The 24,755-nt window shown below is 45.1% G+C and overlaps 1 protein-coding gene across 26 annotated transcripts in view; it reads right to left on the bottom strand.

The window, feature by feature from the left end:
* The window catches only part of CADPS (calcium dependent secretion activator), a 410,937-nt gene that overhangs the window by 37,288 nt on the left and 348,894 nt on the right, over positions 1–24,755 (bottom strand). For all 26 annotated transcript variants that reach the window (XM_036430660.2, XM_036430656.2, XM_036430652.1 and 23 more), the window contains one exon: positions 6,679–6,711. In XM_036430660.2, the coding sequence (XP_036286553.1) occupies positions 6,679–6,711 (33 nt within the window). The remainder of the gene's footprint in view (positions 1–6,678; positions 6,712–24,755) is intronic.

Here is a 24,755-nt window from a genome sequence, read left to right as displayed (position 1 = left end):
GTCCAAGAATTGAAAAAAAAAAAAAAGGCAGGGGGGAAGGATTTGATTTTTAAATAAATTAGATTTTCTGGAAAGGTAAGCAGGTGGTTCTTACAGCATAGGAAATGATTTATTATAAGAAAAAAAAAAAGAAACTCAGAATGCACGCTGCTTGACATATCGTAATCAAAGTTATCTCCAAAGACACCTATTAGAACGCTGTAATACGGGTCATTAGGAGAGCTGCCACAAACCCCTTAAGTTCCCACAGCAGATATGGATGTTTGCTAATAACTGAAAAGATTAGCTTTCATTACTGTGATTTACCTTAGATCACAAAGTATCATTTCTCTACAAGACGGGACTGTCAAGCGCTGCAAATTGAAGTTAGTTAACACTTCTGTGTAATTTCCAGGGTGAAAATGAAGGTTTGGAAACAGTAGGACTGTATATTTTTCAAACACAAAGCAAACAATTATCAAGCAAAGGGCCAATGCCTGGCCCCTGGGATGCTAGTAACATTTCTTAACACCTGCTGAAACAATGACAAGGTATTAATTTGAAAAACAACGAAGACAACCCAAAGCCACAGCAGTCAACCGTTAGGCTTTCAAGCAATTTTCATGGAGCGGATTGAGCAGGCTCTGTGACGGGCCTGTAATTGCGGCAGCTTTATGATGGGCAGCCACAGGGGTTCTCCAATGGGATGGAAGCGAGAGCTCTCCCTTCTCAGGGCACCTCTGTCCTCCTCTCCCTTTGGAGCATCAAAAGGCGTCTCTGTGGGGAGAGGGACCCCTACCTGGGGGACCTGAGACACTTATTATTACTGTTTCCATTTTTTCCTGGTGCTGCTGGTGGCAGACGTGGCCTTTTCCAGGACACATGCAGCCACAGGAGAGCAAAAACCCAAAGCCAAAGCCAAAGCCTGCAGACTGGTCAGTGACCCTCCAGGATAGAAACAGCCATCTACAGTAATTGGTATTTTCACCACATTTGCTATCCTAAAGGGGCTTTTAAGTTTTAAAAACTTAATTAATGCCGAGACTGGTTTGGCTCAGTGGATAGAGCGTCAGCCAGCAGACTCAAGGGCCCAGGTTTGATTCTGGTCAAGGGCATGTACCCTGGTTGCGGGCACATCCCCAGTGGGGGGGTGTGCAGGAGGCAGCTGATCGATGTTTCTCTTTCATCGATGTTTCTGACTCTCTATTCCTCTCCCTTCCTCTCTGTAAAAAAATCAATAAAATATATTAAAAAAATAAAAATTAAAAAAAACTTTGATTAAAAAAAAACAAACAACCTACACAAGATGATTCATCTCCCCAGGTAGTTAAAAAAAACAACAACTCCATAATTCTCTATTTCTTGACTGTGTTTAATTTTTTGTCATAGCACTCACCAATATCTGACATTGTACTATGGATATAGTTCCTGTCTTTGCCTCTCTTGGATAACTAGAACATAAAATCCATGACTACAGGGACTTTATTTGCTCTATTTTCCACTGTATCCTCAGCACATAGATTGATGCCTGGTATGTGGTAGGTGCTTGGTACATATTTGCTGAGTGAACAAATCCATGAATAAATAAGTCCCTCCCACCTCCTTCCCAAAGCTCTCAGTCACTCTGCGGCAGGTCCTCCACTTCTATGTCTTTCTGTTATAACTCTGACAAGATGTCCCTGGAACTGAACTCTTGTTTATATCCATTAGCCATGCCAAAATTGTTTTTTTTTTGTTTTTTTTTTGTCATTTTACTTAAAGTCACAGTTACCAGAACCTATTGATGACATTAAATGGGGGACTTACTGTACCTGGCTTTTTATTGGATTCCCCACAAATAAAAACTTGTGAAAATCATTTCAATTTCTCCAGGCCTTAGTTATACCATCTGTAAAATGGGATTAAAAGCTCCCTACTTACCTTGAACATTAGTATGATTATCAGCTAAAATAAAGTATGTTACATATATTACTATGTAAACACTGAGTCCCCAAATGTTATATTATTTCATAGCCTTACCTACCTTTATAATCTACTTTGGAACCATGGGGGCGGGGGGGGGGGGGAAGGGCCTCAGAGAAACCACCATCAAAATAAAAACGACAAAATCTCTACAGGAAAATGTATAGGTTTTTTTTTTTTTTTTTTTTTTTTTTTTTTAAATAGAGTCCTCAGGCCCCCACTCACAACCATCTTCCTTTCTAATCAGCTTTCCATCCAATACCAAGGGGTTTGCTTTCCATCCCATTGGGGGCCAGCAAGAGGTGTGTTGATAATAGAGGGCTCCTGCTTTCCCTGGGGCCCTGTGTGTGGGGAAAAGGCTGCCGGACTGTAGCCCCCCACATGTAGGGCCACCCCCGGCTGGGGTCTGGGAGAGGCAAGCTACCCTACACCCTGGAGTCAGTTCCGGCATGATCCTCTGTCATGGAGGAGACGCTGAAGCATGGCCAGTTCCCTATTTGAAAAGGCAGGAGAGGGTGTGTAATGCATTTTAAGTAGATTTCCAACCAAATGGTTAAAATAAAAACTGTTTACACACAAACAAGCTAACTTGTAATTATAGATGGAAATTTTTCTTGGCTAAACAACCGATGCTATTAGAGAAATTAGGCTTGTTACCACATTGCTATCTACAAACAGTGGGGAAAACGCTAGGCAGTGGTTTTAATGCCCCACAATTACAGGGCTTATGTATACATGGCTTGGGCATGAAATAAACAACAAATATATTCATCTCGGTATAGTCAACTCTATCCATTGAGTTAACCATGGTGAAGATATCATTGTGAAGGATCCTCTCTGTGGCTTAGAGAAAAAAGGCATTTAAATCCGGGTTTGTTCCTGCCAGGATGCCTCTGAGTTTGAGAAAACAGATTCAGATTGTCAGCACCCTTAGCAAGCAGCCCTAATTGGGAAGGCAAACCTGCTATGGATACCATGTTCGAACGCTTCGTCTAAGACAAAGAGATGCTTTGGGATTTATGCCACGTTTTCAATGGCTGGCAATAATGCCTCTCTCCATCAATGTGGATAATTAAGAGACAAGTCTCTAAGGCAGTGTTTCCCAACCTTCTCTCATGATGAGAATCACCTGGTGGAGTTGTTAAAACACAGATTCCCGGATCCCAACTAAGAAGTGCTAAACTAGAATTTTGGGGAACATATAGGTAAAATTGTATACTTAACTAGTGCTCTAAGACAGATTTTATATACAGAGCACTAAGTTAGGTATGCAATTTTACCTATATGTTCTCAAAAATTCTAGTTTAGCACTTCTTAGTTGGGATCCGGGAATCTGTGTTTTAACAACTCCACCAGGTGATTCTCATCATGAGAGAAGGTTGGGAAACACTGCTCTAAGGTAACTAACTACTAATTCCCACATAGTACTAAACAGCGAACCACGTGCCAACCTCAGAGGGCCACCCAAAGGAACTCAGTCTTCAGAGCTAGAAACAACCTGGAAGATGATTTTACCCAATAGTTGTTAAACCTGGTTACAGATGACAAGGACCTGGGGAGCTTTCAAAACACTGATGTCGAGACCCCACACCAAAGATTGTTTTAATTTGGCAAGCAACGTGGCACTAACGGGTGTAAAAAGCTCCCCAGGTGTTTCCAATATGTAGGCAAGGTGGAGAATCCCCGATGGAGCCCACCGACTCCCAAGCTTGGACTGCCTCTCAGAATCACATGGGGAGCTTGAGAAAGAGACCTCCCAGTTCCACCCCAGAACTACTGAGTCAGCATCTCTGGAGACAAGGGGCTAGAAACCTCTCTTTAAAAACAAAGCCAGGTAAGACCCAAATCCTTGCCAAGTATGACTGCTGCACATTCTGGTTTGGGGACTGCTGATTCCACAGGCGATGGCCACTGGTGTGCTGGTACACTGGCTCTCCAAAACGGCAACACACAACAACACAAACAACAGACCCTGGATTGTAGTGCTCGTCAGTGCCCATGGTGTAAATACTCTTTCTGTGGCCGAGCTGTTGCTGCTCATGTGCCCTCGCCGAGGACAGAGTTGGGAAGAAATGCACACAGTTGGGCTCCTTCTTAGGGGCCAGTGCCAGGAGGCTCCCTCCACTTAGTCAAAGGACGAGCACCTGACCGCACACTCCTGCTTCCTGGCAGGGAGACCCTGGGCAGGCAACTAACCTCCCTCCTCTCTTCAGCTGTGGATCAGGCTGAAAACATTACCCCTCGCAGTGTGGTTTTGAGAAGTGAGTGATTACTATTATTTACTACATGTAAACAATGTACATGTAGAATATGTCTTCTGTACACTATTATTTTCTCTAAAATTATTTATTTATGAAAACATTACTTATACTATTAGTGCTATATAATTATTCTGATATTAGTGTTACTCATTTTATCATATTGTAAATTATGATAATTTACAATACATAAAAATATAGTGATAATTTACAATATCACTATAATGGTATTTGCTATAAAGCACACTTTAGTCAACTTAATTTTAAAGTTTATCTTTTTTTTTTTTTCCCTAAGCCTTAGTAATTGGTAAAGTCATGATTTTTAGTTTTCCCAATACTAAAGTACAGCAATTACTCAATTAACCAGATAAAGACGTTCATCTGCCCACTCACTACCACCATCTGGCAGGTGGCACAGTGTGAAGAGCCCTGGCTGAGATCTCAGCTCCGCCACTTAGCAGCTGGGACCCTGCGGAAGTGAGCCTCCCGGCCTCAGTTTCCTCACCATTACAGTGGGGTTGCTGTCGAGATTGAGTGTAAAGTGCTTAGCAGGGTGCCCCGCACAGAGTGGGTTTTAAAAGGCGTGGCTTCCGTTGTCACCATCATCGGTAAGTGTGCCATATGCCGCTTCCTTTCCCAAAAGCCTCCCTAGAGCGCAGAGACTCGGCTAATTCCTTTTGTTCCCCCAGAGCCCAGCGAGGCTTCCGCTGTGGCACAAACCCATCTCTGGACACTGGATGACTACAGAGCAGGGCTCTTTTGCTGTGCATTTCCCCCTCCACTTTACCATCAACCTGAACCACAGGACACCACCAATTCTGGACTTTTCTGACCTCCCCCAAATGCCAATTTGAGTTGTTCGTACCAATTGCCCGATCACATTTCTCTGCGTACTTGGACCTTGCCCACTCCTCACCTGTTCTACCCTCGCTGGCGTGATCTTCCCTCTTCTTTGAGGCGACAGAAAACAAGCCTTAGCCACCAGATCTTTGCGTTATAAGCCTAGAATTCCAGTTTCTATTACTGTTGAAGACCATGGCAGGCCAGAGCTAATGTCACCTGCCAGTCCTGCCCCCACTCCCAGGCTCCTGCACTGGATTGTGGGCCTCGCACGCCCACCCCGCCACCTGCCCTGCTCCTGCAGCTGAAAGGTCTGATGAGGGCCAGGCGTGGTGCCCAGGCTTCCACACATGTGTGCCATTTCATCTGCACAGGAAACCCGTGTCTTGAGTATTATTATCTCTGTTTTAAGGACGGAGAAACAGGCCCAGAGAATGTGGATAGTTTGCTCCCTGTGAACCGAAAGTTTAGAGTTTGGGGCTTGGGAAAATAAATTGCTTAACGTTTCTCTCCCTCACTGTAAGGATTATCTATGTGAAGGAGTCTGAGGTCCCTCGATGAGAAATATTATATAAATTCAAAGCATCATTATTGATTGTACATGCTTCCATTAAACAAACAAAATACATGCTAATGCCAAATTCACTCCAATTTTCCATTTCTGCCTCCCTGTGAGGAATAAGCCAATAAACCATTACACACTCAACTTCCTGGGGAAATGAATTTAAATGTTAATATAAATCCCTTTAGAAAAACACAAATTTTAGCAAATAAGTATTTGAACAAGGAGGGCACTTAACCACGTTCAGAATGAGAAACGTTCAGTACGAGCCCCTTGGTGGCTGTTGAGATAAGCTCTCTAAATTTAATATTTTATAATAGACTCCCACCTCTTTTGTTAGGCACGGAGATGCAGAATCACTTGCCTTTCCCTTCATTGGGACACACTGAAGTCTCCGCAATTTTGCTTTGCTAATCGGCAGGGAGAGCCCGCCTACCAGCGTGTCCCGTTCCCCACAGGTAATCCCGCCTGCTAGCCTCCATGTGCGCACTTAACCTCAATTTAAATGTAAATCCTGGGCACCTCCAAGTGCTTCGGCTGTGAACTTTGAGAGCTCTCCTCATTAATGAGGTCTGCACTAGTCATACACAGTGTGGTCAGGTTTCCCGAAAACAATTGCAGAACTGACCCCAAAATGAACAAATTCAGAACTTATTTATTTTCATTTTTTAAATACGGCATCCTATGCACGTTTCTAGGTTATGATTCTATTTCTAAGGGGTGCATGCAGTGGGAGGTGAGTGGCCCATCAATAGTGGGGTTTGAGCAACATATGTCAGAGGAACTAAAGAAAACAAAAACGGTAGTAAGCTGGGTTTACCCTCAGATAGGATGCGTCTCTCTGAGGAAAGAAACCGTACCTTCTTCCCATCGGATACGGTTTTACCAGGAAATGTTCTTGGCCTCCCCCCTCTGGTGATCCAGTTCGGGAAAATACACAATTTAGCAGCAACTCGCGAAAACAGCACCATCAAACTTCTCATAGAAGCAAAGCAAAACAAGATAAAACCCTGCAAACAAACAAAGAAAAAAAAACACGCACAACCAAACCCACAAAGACAATTTTCGTATACTCACAGGGACATCCACATACTTGGAAGCTGCCTTCACCTAAGAAGAAAAGAAGAGGACGGGAGTGAGGCTGGTGTTTACGTTTAATTGTTCACAGCTCAATGCTGAATCCCCATCAGAGTTAAAACAATACGCTGGCACCTGGAGCTGGCCAGGAAACATGGGAAGGTACGAAAAAATAAAATCTGTTTGCTATTTCCCCCCAAGCCATAGCTATTTATTGCTTGAGAGAGAAAGTGTGTGTGTGTGTGTGTGTGTGTGTGTGTGTGTGTGTGTGTGTGTGGTGTGTGAGACAGAGAGAGAAGGAGAAGGAGGAGGAGAAAAAAGAGGAGGAAAGAAGAAAGGAAGGAAGGAAGGAAGGAAGGAAGGAAGGAAGGAAGGAAGGAAGGAAGGAAGGAAGGAAGGAAGGAAGGAAGGAAGGAAGGAAGGAAGGAAGGAAGGGAGGGAGGGAGGGAAGGAGGGAGGGTGGAGGGAAGAGAGAGAAAAGAACAGAAAAAGAGAGTGAAGCTTCCTGACTGAGATTCTGTAGCTGGGGTGGGAGCTTTGCATTATCAGCCCTCCCTTTAAAAGGGAGAAAAATGACTAGCTAAACCCCTCTGGGGAGTGGAGAGCTCCCCAGTCTGGAAAAGCACCTAAGGCCGGGGGCAGTCTTTGGCTTTGTGTAATTTGGCTGCAGGTTTGTCTGAATTGAATCCTTCAGTTCTCAGTTTCAATGAACTCTCCTCAAGAAGAGGGATGTGGTGGGTGGGCATCCTTAGCCCAGAGGGAAGGGGGTGTCTGCGGGTGGGTGTGAGAAGGGGTACTAGAGCCTTTCAAAACTGTCCCAAGGATTTAAATACTAGAAAGCCCAGAAGGAAGTGCAGGAAGTGGCTATGAAATTTATTTTCAGTTTTTGGAGACATAGTCTGGCAGAGTGTTGGAGAGCACGGAGTTCGGAGTCAGAGCAGGTTCAAATTCTGCCTTTTCAACTTGCTAGCTGTGTGACCTTGGGCAAGTTACTTCATCTCTCTGAGGCTTAGTCACATCATTGCAAAATGGAGATCCTAGTAGAGCCTGCTTCCACTGTCACAAAGTCCTGGGACATAGTAAGTGTGCAACAAATAGTAGCTAAGATGTGAAATCCCTCCACAGACCTGGGCCCATCAACAGTGGGGTTTGAGCAATAACATCTCTGGGAGTCCCGCAGAGGTTCTGTGTGTCTCATTCTGACTCACATTTGGTCACACATGTTCCTCTTAGGCACAGGTAAGACTACGGGGCTATATTTGGGGTCAGAGAGGGTTTCCAGTATTATGGGCGACCAAAAAGGTGGTGATGCACACCCAGCAGTTAGGGTGTCTTTTCCCCTCTAGGGTAGGCTTCCCCTTGACACTGGGCTGTCCATATCGGAAATCACACCTCCACCCACATCAAAGTACCCAGGGAGGGTTTCACTCCTGCCCTTTTCCCAGAGCTATGTTGCAAAATGTCAACTCCCAGGGGTGAGAAACCCATGAGCCAATGTGTGTGGTGGAAGGAGCCTAGGGTTTAGAGTCAGAAGTTCCGTAAGTGACAGGAGCAGCTGGCCCTGGGATAATCACTTCTATGCCTTAGTCTTAGTTTCTAGATTTCTACATTAGGGTGCTAACACTTTGTAGGGCTGAGAGCCTGATCAGGTGAAAAAAAAAAATAGTAGAAGTGCTTCGTGAATGTTAAAGGGCTGAGCACATTGGTTCATCATTGAGAGAGCAAAGCATCCCATCTTCCGGAGCCACGACCAGCACCCAAGACGATCTGCAGGCCTCTGTCTAACGGCTTCTCCCGGACCCCACACTTTTCCTTCGCTGCCCTGATGGCCACGGAGGCCAGGCACTTCAGTGCAATGTCTGTCTCTCATAGATTGGCACATCTCGCTCATGCCTATCTTCCCAGCAACTCACTTAGAACCTGTCTTTGAAAGAGCACTTGGGGAAAATTTGTAGCAGGAAGGAAGGAGAGAAGGCTAGTGAGCAGTTCTGGCTTCAGGATGGTTGAGGAACAGCGGAGGAATCACCAGATTGAGAAGCCACTGAAAGCAGACATCTATATATATAAAAGGCTAATATACTAAGTGTCTGACTGTCCGACTGGTCACTATGATGTGCACTGACCACCAAGGGGAAGACACTCAATGCAGGAGCTGCCATGACATGCACTGGCTATTTACAGAGAAATGGCACTGTGGACCTGGCACCAACAAAGCAACACTTGACTTATCCAAGTGAGACCACCATCCCAGAGCAACACCTCACCAAATTGCAGCTGAGACCCCATGGCATCAAATGTGGATCACAGTCTAGCCCAGCCTGGAAATAGTGGCTGTGGGTACCAAGTAGTGATGTCACATAGCAATGCCCAGCTTCCTCTCCCTAGCACCTAGCCTCCTTGAAGTTTCTTCAGGACTTACTTTATAGCCAGGTGCAAACATTTTACACTTTAACCAAATGTCTGTGAAGCATTTTTCCATGCCTCATCTCATTTGATCCTCAGAGATGTCCTGGAGTAGGTATATAAGAAACTTGGTGGAATCCTATTGTCTTTTCATTAGCAAGACAACAGAGATTTAGAAAGCTTAGAAACTTGACCTGACTGAAGAGAAGTAAAAAATAGTGGACCTTGAAAATGACCTTAGGTTTTCTCACTGCACAGAATATAGACAAACACTGCTGCAGTTAAATATTTTACCCTTTGTTCTCCCTGAGTGACCTACAAAAACAATCTGCTTTGTGTTGATATTTACTGTTGTGTTGCTGACAATTACCTGAAAGAGAAGCTGGGGTGCTTCACTGAGCTGGAAAAAGTTTAGCTAAATCAGAAAGAAGGTCTAACTAAGCAAGTTTTTTCTATATCTATAAAAGGCTAAGTTGATTCACACATGCACCTAACATATAAAACTCTTGCTGGCACCAATCGCAGGCATGTGTTTTGATCTGTCATTGTCGATGATGAATTTGGTTGAAACTTCTATTTTAGAGAAAGGGAGAACAGTGATATTAAAATGTTCTAATCAACTTTCAATGTACACAAATTTGTGCACAGGGACACTGCTGTTTCTATATAAAGCTGCCCCCCCCCCCCCCCCCCCCCTTGCAAAGCTGGCGGGAGAAGCAAACTGCTCTGTGCCATTCAAAGCTTTGAGGAACATGTTCCCGATTTTTCACAAATAATACTTCTATTTGATTCACAACCCTAAATCATTCCTCTCCATTCCTGTTCCAGATTTTAGTTTGGGAAAAAAGGTAGCTTTCCTTTCTCCCAAGTCTTCCCCATTTAAAATAACATCTAACATTTTTAGGATGTTTTCCACTTTGCAAAGCATTTTTATATGCAGATTATTTTTAAAAAATTATTTTGTTAATCCTCACACAAGGATATTTTTTCCATTTATTTTTAGAAAGAGTGGAAAGGAGTGAGGAGACAGAGAGAGATAGAGAGAGGGAGAAACATCAATGTGAGAGAGACACATTGATTGGTTGCCTCCTGCACACACCCTGACCTGGACCAGAGATTGAGCCTGCAACCAAGTTATACGTGCTCTGGATGGGAATCAAACCCGAGACCCTTCAGTCTGCAGGCTGACACTGTAACTACTGAGCAACTGGCGGAGGCTGTGCAGTTTCTTCTTTAAGCCACCCTGTAAAGTGGGGCCTGTGAGTCAGATCTATGACTGAGAACACAAAAACCCACAGAACTTAAGAATTTATTTGCTAACGACCTCAGCCAGGAGGTGGAGAAGCCAGGACCCCTGAGCCCCAATTTTCCCTTCGGAACTCCTGATCTCCGCACCAATGGCAGAATCAGGCAGGGAAGTCAAGCATCGGTGGTCAGAGCAGGTGCTGGCAAAAGAATGGCTCAGTGGGAAATGGCCTCCTTCGCTCCATGGAGTTGGTGCTTGGCAGTTGGTAGGAGTTTTGCTGCAGCTGAAATGATCAACCTTTAAACACGCCTACTCTCCGTTTACCACTGACATGCCGTTCCAATCTGGAGAATGACACCAGTCACATCCTGCTTCTTTCCAGGCAGTTCGGAGGACGGAGCAGGCTCTGGGCAACAAATGAAAGCCATCCGCTCAGCTACAGGCAGTGCCTTCAGTTCCCAAGACTTGTCTTTTCTTTTTCCCTCTGGTACCCGCTGACTTGCACAGGGTCTTATCGATCTTCCTCCAGTCCCATCACAACAGGAAAAACTGGCTCAGAGTAAATTGTGGTCCTATTATTGTTAGAAACATGTGGTAGGCCATTTCTGGTTCTGGGCATTGAGCTTTAAGAAGGGTGTTGATAAGGGTACAGAGGAGTCTGGAAGGGTATGGGTGAGGGAGTACAAGCAGAGGCATCTTGCAGGAAAAGGGCTAAAGGCAAAGACAACCATAATCTTCCTGGAGTTACACAAGGGCTGCAATACAGGTTGAGTGTTGTCCACGGTCCTTCTGGTGCACAGCATCCAGATGATGAGAGAAATGACAGGGGCCCCGAAGAAGGTGCGGACACCCATCTCAGTCCAGCCGGGTGCGGGCCATCCCTGGATGCGGAGGCCTGCTCTGTGGGTAGCTCTGGCCGAGGCCATGGGATGCTCTGGGTGTGAGCCCAGCCCTCCGTGCGAGGCTCCCTCCATAGCTGTGACCTGTTCTCTCATGCTCATCTTCTTGAGCGGCAGGCAGCTGCCACCAGCTCGTTTTCACAGCAGATGTGGTGAGACCCAGCAGGGCGGGCACTGGCAAAAGCAAGGTCAGAACTCTGGTCCCTGGAGCCACTCCTGCTCAATGTCCCCAGTGCTACCTTTATGTGTTATTTCTTTTAAGCAGCCCTAGAAATATGTATTTACCAGCTGCGCTCTACACAGAGAGGAAGAGTCTGCCCTGCCCCCCCCCCCCCCAGCCTTTGAAATGATCTCCAAGGTTAGAAACCCATGCCCACAGATCAGATCCACAGCAGGCCTTACAATCCACACAAAACTATTTTCCATCACATGTCGATGATTTGATGAAAATATAAATGTCTTAAAACGTACTACCCGCTTTATAGAATTTTGTCACCATGTATTTTCCCTCACCCATGATTCTCAAAAGTGTGTGTGTAATTTTCTCTCTCTTTAAAAAAAAAAATGTTAAAAGAAATCCTCTAGTGGCGTGACTAAGAGGATGGGGCGGGATTGCTGGTTGGAACTCGGGCTTTGCCATTTCCTGTAACTTTGTGCAAGCTTCTTCGTTTCTTTGTGCCTCCTTTGCAAATGGGGCCACAATACTGTAACTCAAGGGACACTGAGAGGGTTGAATGAGGCGATCAGACAAGCGTGCAGAGCAGTGCTGGGTGCATCGTAAAAAGTACCTGCCCCTGTCCTGATTAGGGGACACGCTGGCTCACTGGTGTAGCTCCTCGGCCCCACCTCTAGACCACAGGCACTTTCTTACCATAAAACAAGGACGCTGGGAACTCCCCAGCTTACCAGCAGGTGTCTGAGCAGATTCCTGGTCTGGCACACCCTCTGCCAATTCTGTGAACACCCCAAGGCATCGGAGCAGACAGCAAAGCCCTCTGCCCCTACCTCAGGATGGCTGAACTGGGGCGTTCGTTAGACCAGCGTGCTCTGTGATTCAATGACACCTACCTACTGCTCTCTGGGACCCAGCTATGTGCCCTGGGCATGGGGGTCAGGGGAAGGGGAGGGGTTTGCCCCAGCCACCGGGTCTGGCACCCTATCTAAGCAGGGACCCCAGTACCCTCGAAGGAGAGGCAAGAAATATGACTTCATTTTCTGAGACTCCCTGCTTTCTCACCATCCCCTCTGGTGGGACGATGACTACCCTTTCTCTAGTAGTATTCAGGAGCCCCCTCACACCTGTGCGCTGGAGACAGCCAGTGCTGGGAAAGGGATTTAGAGAAGGAGATGCAGCTCAGAAGGGGCTGTAGGGACGGAGAGTGAGGGTCTGGGATAAGCCGACAGTGAGAAGCCTGCTGGTGTGGCTGCAGGTGCAGGCTGTGCTCTGCGGCCCCAGGTCCCATTCTTAGACACTGTCTGGAGGCACGATCTCCCCAGCTCTCACAGGAGTGGTGGCCAGCCAACAGTTAAGATCTGGAAGTTACCCTTCCTGAGTGCTGAGGACTTGCCGGGTGAGGAGCCAGGAATATTGCGTTTGTTGTATTTAATCCTCACAACAACCTTTGGAGGACAGGGTGTCCTAGTAACATTCCTTCTTTCCAGTTGAAGAAAGTGAGGTGAAGAGCGAGGAAGCAACTTGACTTGAAGTCACCCAGCTAAGAAGTGACAGCTTTGGACCTCCCATCCCTAGGATGGCTATTACTCAGTTAAAAACATACACTATCAAACCACTTCTATGGACCAGTCTTGATCTGTGTGTGTGTGTGTGTGTGTGTGTGTGTGTGTGTAGACACCACCTAAAATGGCCTCTCCAGGAGCATGTCTGAGGATTTGAATAATTATCTGTACTGACTCATTTGGGGCAGAAGGTCCAACACAGATTCTCTGGCCTGAATGTCCCAGTTAATTACCCGGCCCTCCACCTGACTTAGCCTGTGTAGACAGGCTTAATGGGTTCTCCGTGGAGCGCTTCCATTATTTTTCAGGTGCCCAAGGTAATCTTTTCATTGAGCAATCACCATTCCGGGGTTTTCACAATGCTGATGACTAAGGGATTTTTCCTGCCTGCTCCTAATAAGGGGACCTGAGTTAATCATTGTGGAGCTTTGATAGGAAGCTCGGCGGGGGCTTAAGCTACTTCCCTGGCTTCATTAGGGGAAAAAGCAAGCCAGGTGCAGACCACGCGGGCCTCAGGGTTTGATACTATTAATCAATGCACATACAAAAAAAAAAACCCCACAAACAAACAAACAAACAAACAAACAAACAACTAGATTAGGCTCTTTTTGCAAACAGAAATCTGGAGGGTGAAACTCAAAAATGGGAGGGGAAAAGTCGGAACAGATAGCACTGCATTAGTGACTGCCCATGCTCTCCTTCCTCCCCTCGGTCTCTTAGGAAAAAAAAAATTAGCCAAGGAAACAATTTACGCTCCACCCCTGCCTGTCTGACTTCACCAGGGCTCTGAGCTGATTTCTCCGCTTTTGCCTGGAAACGCTGACCACACCACCATCTCAAGAGACGAGCAAAATTGGCTACAACGCTTGGCTTTAAAAATTTCTGCAGCCAGCCCAGAAATCAACCCGAGCCAATATGCTCAATTGATATTTGACAAAGGAGGCAATAGTATATAATGGAGTCAAGACAGTCTTTTCAATAAACAGTGTTGGAAAAATTGCACAGATACATGCCAAAAAATGAAACTAGACCAACAACTTACGCCATACACAAAAATAAACTAAAAATGGAATAAGGGACTTAAATGTAACACAGGAAACCATAAAAATCTTAGAAGAAGCCACAGGCAGCAAACTATCAGACATATGTCGTAGCAATATCTTTACTGATACAGCTCCTAGGACAATGGAAATTAAGGAGAAAATAAACAAAGGGAACCACATCAAAATAAAAGCTTCTGCACACAAAAGAAACCATCCACAAAACAAGAGAGCCCACTGCATGGGAGGACATGTTTGCCACTGTTTTATCAGATAAGGGTTTAATCTCCAAAATTTATAGGGAACTCATACAGCTTAACAAAAAGAAGATAAACGATCCAATCAAAAAATGGGTAAAAGACCTAAAAAGACACTTTTTGAAAGTGGACATACAGATGGCCAAGAGACATGAAAACCTGCTCATCAAAATGACAATGAGGTATCATCTCACACTGTCAGAATGGCAATCATCAACAAATCAACAAACAAATGCTGGCCAGGATGCGGAGAAAAAGGAACCCTCCTGCACTGCTGGTGGGAATGCAGACTGGTGCAGCCACTGTGGAGAACAGTATGGAGTTTCCTCAAAAAGTTAAACTTAGAACTGCCATTTGACCCAGCAATCCCACTTCTAGAAATATATCCTAAAAAACCCAAAATACCAATCAGAAAGGATATATGTACCCCTATGTTCATAGCGCACAATTTACAATACTAAGATTTGGAAACAGACTTAAGTGCCCATTGGTAGATGAATGGATAAAAAAGCTGTGGTATATTTACTCAATGGAATACTTTGTGGCTGTAAAAAAGAAGAGGTCCCTTTGTGCAGCATGAATGGACCTGGAGAGTATTATGCTTAAGCAAAATAAGCCAGTCAGAGAAAGATAAATATCACATGATCTCACTTAAATGTGGAACCCAATGAACAAAAGAGGCTCAGGGGCTTGGATGCATGGAACAGAATGACAAATCTCAGTGGTGAGGAAGGTAAAGGAGACGGGAAGAGATTAAGTAAAAAAACATAAATGCATATATGCATAACCCATGGACACAGGAAATAGTGTGGGGAGGGGCTAGGCTGGGGGAGGGGCTGAATGGAGGGAGGTAAAAGTAGAGGAAATGGGAGACATTTTTAATAATGTCAATAAGAAATAAATTTTAAAAACACCATTAATGAACAACCTGATTTTCATGTGCACAATAATGATATTACCTACTGGCCACCTGGGGTCGGGGAGAAGGGAGCCTGGGATCAGGGAGAAGGGAGCCTGCTTTGTGGGGCGTACAGGGGCATTGGGTCAGCCATTTCTTGGTTTTCATTATGTGTCATCACTTACTAGTTGAATGACCTTGGGAAGCATTATTTAACCTCCCACAGCTTCTACGATCTCATCTTCAAACTGAGGATAATATAGTATCTTCTTCAGAGGATGCTTGTGAGGCCAAATGGGTTGACATCATGTAAAGTGCTCAACATAATGCCTGGGACACAGTAAAAGCTCAAGAAGCATCGGCTAATATTATTAAAGGTGTTTAACTCACTTGTGGTTCACTGGGCGTTGACTGCCAAGTCTGCTCTCATCTATCCTTAACAGACTAGCACAGTGGTCGGCAACTCATTAGTCAACAGAGCCAAATATCAACAGTACAACGATTGAAATTTCTTTTGAAAGCCAAATTTTTTAAACTTAAACTTCTTCTAATGCCACTTCTTCAAAATAGACTCGCCCAGGCCGTGGTATTTTGTGGAAGAGCCACACTCAAGGGGCCAAAGAGCCGCATGTGGCTTGTAAGCGGCAGTTTGCAGACTACAGGACTAGAACAAGGTCAGCCAACGATGGTTTGCTGGAAACCAAATCAGTTTTACTGAGAAAGAGATGTTGACAGGAAGCCAGGAAGGCTGGTCAACAACCTTAATTGCTCAACCTTTAGTTGAGATTATGTTAGTTTGAAGCAGCTGTTATTTCCTGCCTAAGGGCTAAGCCTCAATAAAAGGGGATGGCAGGGCCAGAGCAGTAGTAGTTCTCCCACTAGAGTTGGACTACCGCCTGGCCCCCCAAATCGCCAAATTGAATTTCTTCAAGTCTCTTTTCATTTGTGTGCGGCCCTTCTCCAGAACCTGAACCCTGAACTGGAACTCTTTCTACGCGGGCCGTGAAAGAGAGTCCTATAATGGTTCATGGGCCAAAGCCATCCTGTTGCCTGTGCTTGCATGGCCTGCAATCTACAAATGGTGTCTACATTTTTAAATGGTTGAAAGGAAATTCAAAGAAGGATACCCTTTCCTGACCTGGGAACATTACAGGATATTGACATTCCAGTGACACAGCCATGCCTCTTCACCTACTTCTTGTGTATAGTTGCTTTCATGCTACCAGGGCAGAGGTTGAGTGTCGGGGGCAGAGACCTTGGAGCTTCTAAAGCCAAAATGTTTATTGTCTGGTCCTTCCCAGTAGAACCTTTCTCACTTCTGGATAGAACATGATTCGAGTGGGAGACGCGAGGTGTGGGAAGAATCACAAAATGTACATTTCTGATCCCAGTTCACTCCTTGACTGACCTCTGCTGCTTGCCCAATCCATTGGCCTCAAGACTTTATCTGGTGTAATAAGGTGCCTGGCTGATCGCTTTCCTGAACTCCTTCTGGAGCCAAAATAAAAAATGTCCGCGACTGTTGGCTGGTGTGCGAGGCAGGTTCTGGTTAGAATGTGGACTAGGAAGCACTTCCCGCCTTGGAAGGGTTATGCATGCTCTAGCAGGAAAGCAAAAGGCTACTATTTTAGCATTAACAAGAGCTCTGGAAAGGAGGCTTCGGGAAAACCTGTAGCAACAGGGGGAAGGGGAAAAACATTCGAGACAAATAAAGACCATTCACCCAGGTACAGGCAGTGTAGCGTGGCCAGTGGGTAGACTTGGCAAAGACATGAAAGGAGTACAATAGGCAGCATGTGCTGGTGTTTGCTCGGTGCCAGCGCTGTTTTCGGTGTTTCTCACGAGCCACCTCGTTTCATCTTCCCAGCTCCCCTTGGTTGCTGCCTCCTCATCTGTACCTCTTTGAGCTGTGGTAAAAATTAATGAGGAGGCTACACGCAAAGGGGCATAACAAAGGGACATGGCAAACCCTCAGTGCGTGTGAGGCACTAGATGACTCTTGTTGACATTACCAGGCCAAAGAACAGCTTCCTATGGCTGGGCTCCTGCCCCTCTGCTGCTTGCCCATATTCCGCCCCCCCCGCCCTGGGCTCCAGTTTATGTTCTCCTTTTGTGGCAGAAATGGGAAGGGCAGGGCTTACATCTGAATGCATGGTAAGCATCGTGTGGGCCAATAACGTGGAAAAAGACATCACCACACCACTGGAAATGGATGATCCTAAAAAAGGGAGTTTCTGATGGGGATTGGAGGCAGTAGAGGCAAGTTGTTTAGAGCACAGACTCTGGCACTGGATCGCATGGCACCAAATTCTAGCTCTACCACTCACTAGACACGTTACTTAACTTCTCCGAGCCTCACTTCCCTCATCTACACAGTGGGAGGAACAGGACTCCTCATGAAGTTGTGGAGCTGTTAACTGAGCTCCTAGACTAGGTTTCAGGGCACAGTAAGGCACTTTCCAGGTGCCAGTGATGGCTATCATTTCTGCCAGAAAGTCAGGCTACTCCAGGTAATCAGGTTTCCATAGTAAACTGGGTCTGGCCCTGCATGATCCAAGAGCTACAGGTGGCTATGGAAATTTATGAATTTCAACAAAATACAATGAAAAAGTGAACTCTGTAGTGGTACTGAGCCACACGTGGCAGTGGCTAGTGTATTGAACAGTTCACCTATAGAATATTTCCATCATTGCAGAAAGCCCTATTGAACTGTGCTGGTCTAGAGGCAAGCGATGTTCATCAATACACACTAATCCACTTGTGGTGATCAGAATGAAGAGATGGTCATTCAGTTCCCATTTTAGACCCAGAGAGAAGCTGGAGGAGAAAGCAGGGGAAGGAAAGGGTGTGGGTGTCCGTAGCTTCGTCTTGTGGGTAAAATGAGGACTAAAGGTGGATGGGAGCTATTTAACGTTGTAAAGAGAAGAATAATGCTGCCCAATGTGACAGGAAGAGGAGAAGGGGAAGATGGCGCAGTGTGCTAATGCTCTATGACAGTGAGGGTCAGCCTATGAGATCCATCAACATGAGGCCAGTAGCTAGGGCAATAAAGACAAACACAACATAGTTCCAAAGGTCCCTCGTAGGGCAAGGGATTAAGGGTGGAGAGTGGTAGGACAGAGGGATGTCGCCTTTAAAAAAAACTATTATCTAAGTGCCTCTGTACTATTTCATTTTTTAAGCCACATCTGTCTCTATATTTCTTTCATAAAAGCTTATTGAGAAAAGAACAAAACATGGAATAGAGTGTTTAACACTCAGGGGAAGGGCATTCTGAAGGAAGGCCTCCAGGCTCTCTGCTGGGCTGAAATCAGACATGTCCTCTGCCAAGGCACAAGCAAAGCCTCGCAGACACCTCCCTCTGTAGATAATCTGGATGCTCAAATGCATCTCGGGAGGAAGAATGTGTTGCAAGTGCCAACTGAGGGACCGACTGCTTGGGGGAGACAGAATGTGCCGGTGGGTGGATGTACTGGGACTGTGCGTGCGGGTGAGCAGTTGAGCAAACCTCAGGGGCTCCTGCTTGGGGCCAAGTGACAGTTACAATGAGAGCCCCTCCCACACTCTCTGAGACAGGAGAAAACACAGTCCCTGAAGCCTAGTTGCAGTCACAGGCAGCGCGGTGAATTCTCCCAGCTCTGTCACTGCAGTGGCTGACCCGTGCTCAAAGCTGGCGGGAGACCAGCGGCATTTCTGCCATCCAGGAAGCTGTGCCCACGAAGTACCCTGGACCTGCTTCATGGACACACAGCTCCCCTGGCTTTCCTTCTCGGAAGGGCCAGGGCTTAGAAACCCTGTTTCCACAGATGTGGGAACTGTGACGCCCAACATTTTTTATGGGCAGCTCATCAGATGGCCATTGCTTAGAAACAGGATCACTGTACTGGCTTTCAAAATCGGATTCGTATTTGAAAGATAAGAGATAAGCACTTTTTAAAGTGCTTTTTTAAAAGAAGGTTTCCCTGAGTTGTCAGTGTTAAATGGGATGAGTGTTGAATTTTATTTTATTTATTTTTTTATTTTTTTCAGATACCAGAAAGACAGTATTGGATGCCAAGTCTGGACTTTCAACTGTTGTCTATGTGGCTTTGAGGGAAGCAATTGTTTGGCTTTCTCATAGATAACATAGAAATACTTAATAGTGATACTGAGGCACATATACGGATATGGATGTATTTGCCAGTGATTGAAGGCCTGATTTACACGATCTTACTCAATTCTTATAAGAACTTGCCATCTCATTTTGCAAATGAAGGAACTGTGGCTCAGAGAGGTTAAGGAGTTTCCCCCCAGGGAACACAGCTTAAAAGGTGGTAGTGCTGGAACTTGAACCCAAGTGGGTCTGACCTCAAAAGATCTGCTACTGGATGCTGCTACCCCTGTACTGCCCTGCCCTTTCCACAAGACAGTCCACCAGAGTCTGAAGATGACTTTGGAAGGACTTTGAAAACCAAAAAGGGTTATAGCGATGAGGATACTCACTTAGGATCACAAATAAGATCTCATGGATAACTATGATGGAACCATCATGGATATTCTGCAGTGGTCCCTGCGACCATGAGAGCTTCGGAGTGGCTAGCGGGAGGGGGGAGAGAGCCCAGCTCTCCTGGAAAGCACCCTTCAGCGAGAGAATACGAGAACCCTGAATTGCAGGGCTGCTGGGTTGATTGCGTGGCTTCTGTGCATGTTCATAAACATTGATTGTGATTAAACTATTATCATAGTAATGAGGGTAATGATACCTCCTCCAGCCCTTCCCACCACTCCACTCCAAGTCCCCACCTTCCTTCAAACAAAGAGCTGCTGGTGCTGCTGGGGAGCCGGGCCAGAGGCAGGGAAATGATCTCTATTAAACAAAGGCATTCTGTTCCACGCGCCGATTAGGAGCCGCAGCCTCGTTAACGAGGAGAAGCGTGCGTGTCTCCTGTTGCTCAGGGTACTGTGTTCCGAGACTGGGTCCAGGAAGTGTATGTTCTCATCTCTCTTCCCCCCCGGGGCTCCCGAACAGATGCCTGATAGAAGTAGGCCGTTTTCCTTCCAGTTTCCCTTGTTTCTGTCCCAACCCATCCTCCCCAGAAAGGATTTCTGCAAGGCTCGCAGGCTCCTGCAAACCCACCCTGTGGATGCTGCTAAGACTTAACAATGGCTGCATGCTCACTGCTCGCTTGGCACAAGGCTAAGCGATGTGTAAGCAATTCACCCTCACTCCGGAGGGTGTGCTGATGATCGTCATTTACAGAGGAGGAAACTGAGGCTCAGAGAGGTGCAGCGCCTTCCTAAAGGACCCACAGCTCGTGGGTCCCGGAGCTGCCTGGAAACACGGGTCTGAGGGCTTCAGTCTGCTCTCTTAATGACACTGTTCTGCCTTTTTACTTGTCCACGTGGCAAACACTCATTTTAGAAGAAACTCAGATGTACAGGTGGGGAGTTTTAATTTTGTAAAATCTCTAAGCAGGCAGGAAGACTTGTTTTTATTTGATTATAAGTAGGGGCCTCTGCCCACTCAGGCACTTTCAGGTTTTGCTTTGCCTTTTGAACGTCTCTCAACACTAAGAAGCCTCTAGAGCCCAAGGGCCAGCGCTCACTGTGTGCCTGGCTCCACGAGGCTGTGGTGCTGGGCGAGGGCGGGCTGTGTCGTCATTACTGAGCAGTAATGTCTCTGCACAAGCCATCACCTGTCACCGCAATGCCCTGTCCCGCCCCCCTTGGCTGCCTCAGTCTGAACTTGAGGGTATACATAGTTTAATCCCTGCCACCGGGGATTACTTGTCCTTCATTGTCAGCCTAGGTAATCTACAGTGGAGTATTTTCACTTCTTTCCCCCTCTCAGCTCAGATTGAGTGGGGAAAACAAACAAATGGAAGAGGTAACAGGTCTGGCTTCTGTGCCTGAGCTAGCTGTTCAAGCCATTTTCCTTCTCTGGCCTCAGTTTACACAACTGGAGAATGGGGTGGTTAGAATGTATCACAGCTGCCCAAATCTCCGGCATCCCTGCCACCTTTCTGATTTTCGCTGTTGCCTTATGTCAGCTATACTATATTTACTAGTTTTCTTAATATTCTTTAAATTGGTTCAATTTAAAATACTTAATTATAAAAGGAAATGTTATATCACTGCCACCCATGAAAATCAATATCATTTTCAATAAAAGAAAGTAAAATAAATACAATATAAATAAAAATAAATACAATATAAGTAAAATAAAGTTATTGCATTCTAGGTAGACAAGGCTGCCTGCTAAGGGTGTGGAGCCCAAAGCCTATGCTCTCTCTCTCTCTCTCTCTCTCTCTCTCTCTCTCTCTCTCTCTCTCTCTCTCTCTCTCTCTCTCTCTCTCTCCCTCCCTTACACATGAATATTTGATATATTAGAAAAGTGTAAGAGACAGATCAGCACCAAATGGAAACTTTCTTTTTAATATAAGGATAAGAATGAAAAGAAAATTATAAAGTGATTAACCCTCTCACACTGCTGTCATTGGAGTTGTTAATGCTGAGTTTTTGTGGCATCTGATATCTCCCCAGATGTGAGGCAGTACCTGCCTTATGCTTGGAGAACACTCAGTGATGCACTAATAAAAAGGTTCTGGAAAAGGAAAAGAAAGGAGAAGAAGAGGGGAAGAAACTTCTCCCTGGCTGATCGTGTTTGCCTATTCAGTGGTGCAAATGGTCCATTTCAAGCTACCAACGTGACATCAGTAACTGGGGGATGACATCAGTAACTGGGGGATGGGGGAGAGGTGGGGAATTGACTCTCAACAGCAGTCAGAAGTGAGCATACAGCACTCCAGAGCATCACTGGAAACACTGGACTACACGAATCTCAAGTCACTTCTGTGCATGCACTTTAGACAGTAACTTTCAGGTAACAAAGATAGGGCCTTTTCTTTTTTGTATCTTCCCAAATCTACAACTCCAGCTCAGTAATGTACATACAAGACTCATTCAGAACATGGTGGCTGATTGAGTAACACATTCTTATACTTAGTATTTGGTGACATAACCACAGTAATAACCACAATAAAAGCCATACCTAACAGGTAGTGAATGCTTACCCCACTCCAGGTATATAACATTTCCTCATTTAACTCTAACAAGACCATATAATATAGGTCATTATTATTATTCCCATTGTATAGGTCAGTAAACTGAGGTCAGGAGTTAATATGTTTAAGGTTATACTCTAATAAGGGCAGAACTGAACAAACAAGTACATTGAGATAAATCAGATTCAATCCAAAATATGCTTGGAGAATGGGTTATTGAATTCTGGTTAAGTAAATATTTGGATTAATAGAGTGGTAATCTAGAGACCATGTATGACTGAAAAATTCTTGAAGAATTAAAATAAAGCAGTAAGTGCTAAAAATACACTATGCTTAATGGAAGATATCTTTGATGAATCAAAGTCTTGAGTGTAAGAATGTGCTGAAATAGAATTTCTAAGAGAATTTTAGTTGGTCCTGTTATCTACACTAATAAAAGAGAAACATGCAAATTGACCATTACTCTGCCACACTCACCAGCCAATCGGGAGGGAATATGGAAATTAGAAGGATAAAGATGGTGGCCACCCAGCTGCTCCAGGCATGAAGTGGCCAGGCGGGGCAGGACGCCTGCTATGAGAGCGAGGGTGGGGGCCGAAGAGATCTACAGGAGTGGCACTCTGGTGCAACAAAGACGAAGACTGCAGACTACAGAGTCTGCAGCGAAGAGGAAGACAGCAGACTCTGGCCAGAGCCTGAAGCAAAGGCAAAGAAAGCACACTCCAGCTGGAGTGAAGGCCTGGGTCCTGGTGGCCAGAGAAAAACCGGGGCTGGAAGCCAAGGGAAGGAAGGCCTATTGCACGAATCTCTTTGTGCAACAGGCCTCTAGTAGATAATAATTTGGGTTGCCTAAGAGGAATGATTGCAATGCTAAGGACTGAACAGATGAGAAAATTGTTGGTTAAGATCACTAGGGTCATTTAAACCTTCTTACAGGTTTAAGTGGAAGGTAAGGTTAAAATGGCTATTTGTGGGGCATGGCACTTTGTTGGTCCATGTGAACAACATGTCAGGTACCATGCAAGGCCTACAGCTCACTTTATTTCTCTTTGTCCCATCAGCCCTCTGAAGTAGGCATCCGCATTCCTACTCTACAGATGAAGAAACTGAGACTCACGTCTTGCCCACGTTTCTCTTAGTCTGGGCTTCACAGTCACATCTCTCCCTCTGACTTCCTGGTGATGAGCTTCTTACTGCATGGACTGAGAGGTCAGATTAAAAAAAATCTCTAACTTTTAACTTCAGAACAATTATTTCATATTTGAAGCCAAATACGAATTCCTGAGGTACTTCTTCCATAGCTGACATTTCTGTGACCTGGCTGCTTGCACCTCATAGTCTGCAGAAAATACTGTGCTTGTCTTATGTTCACTTTGAGTGTTAATCATCTTTCTGTCTATCAAAGAATACTATGGGAAATGGTTACCTTTGGATGCTTATTTTCTCCTTCTGCAAAGCTTCCCAAGAGTTACTTTGGACAGCAGGTATATTAATTGTCAACTGTGTTTTCAAGGCATGACTTGGAAATGAGGAGGATGTCCCACTAGGTGACAAAATTATCTGTCATAGACCCCAAAGTTGATGTCAGATTCTGAAATGTTGGGGAGTGGCTGATAAAAGAAGTTGGGAGGGTCAGTGCTTTATAGTCTGGTGCTTTGTTGGTCTATGTGAACAAAATACATTACACAAAATAAGCTTTGCCTTCTAACAGTGGCTCAAGATTTCAAAATCAGAGAAGATCACAGACCCAACACCGACTTATACCAAGTAGCCTGTCTCTCTGTGTCCTCTTAGTTTCTCTAGCTCAATCAATTTTGATAATAGCTCTGTGTAAACCCTTAAATTCCATCACCATGGGCAAGCTCCTTCATGACCAGTCTCCTGACTAGCTCTGTAACCCCACCCCTATCATTTTTTCCTTTGATCTGACCTTTCCCCAAATAACAAGGAACTTCCAGTCCTCAGAATGTCCTTGCCCTTCGCTTTCTTCTCTAAGTCTCTGTGCCTTTGAAAACCTCTTTGCTCTCTTCTTTTCCAGGTGACATTTTTATTATGGCTCAAATGTCAGCCAATTTCTTCATGGCTTCCCACATGAGGTTGGGTCCCTTTTGGTTATGATCCCATTGCATTGGCTCCTTCTTTGAATAATTTCCATGTTTGTAAACTACTTGTGGAGAATAGATCTCCCTCATCCATTGCTGAGCCCGCAGGGCCTAGTACAAAATAGACAATCAATAAACATGTGTTGAATGAATAATTAACATGAAACTAAAGATTATCTGGAAAGCCTCAAAGGAAGTAGGAAATTTTGAATGTCTGTTCCTTCAGTGTTATTGCTGGTGGTTAAATTATTTACAAATTTTTTTCTGGTCGGATGTGAAAAATGATGACTCTTTCCTTTGGGAATGATAGCCATTAGTCTCCTAGAAGAGTCACTAACTGGCTTCACTTATAGGAATAGCATTCTGATGATAACACAGGAGACTCTATGGTGGAGTCTTAGTAGCTGTGTGACTTTGCACACCTTCTTCAATTCCCCTCATCTGAACAATGG

The sequence above is a fragment of the Pipistrellus kuhlii genome, unplaced genomic scaffold, assembly GCF_014108245.1.
Source record: "Pipistrellus kuhlii isolate mPipKuh1 unplaced genomic scaffold, mPipKuh1.p scaffold_m20_p_11, whole genome shotgun sequence".
NCBI classification, from domain to species: Eukaryota; Metazoa; Chordata; class Mammalia; order Chiroptera; family Vespertilionidae; genus Pipistrellus; species Pipistrellus kuhlii.
The sequence above is the reverse complement of the archived record's forward strand: the minus strand, read 5'-3'. Positions and strand labels throughout refer to the sequence as shown.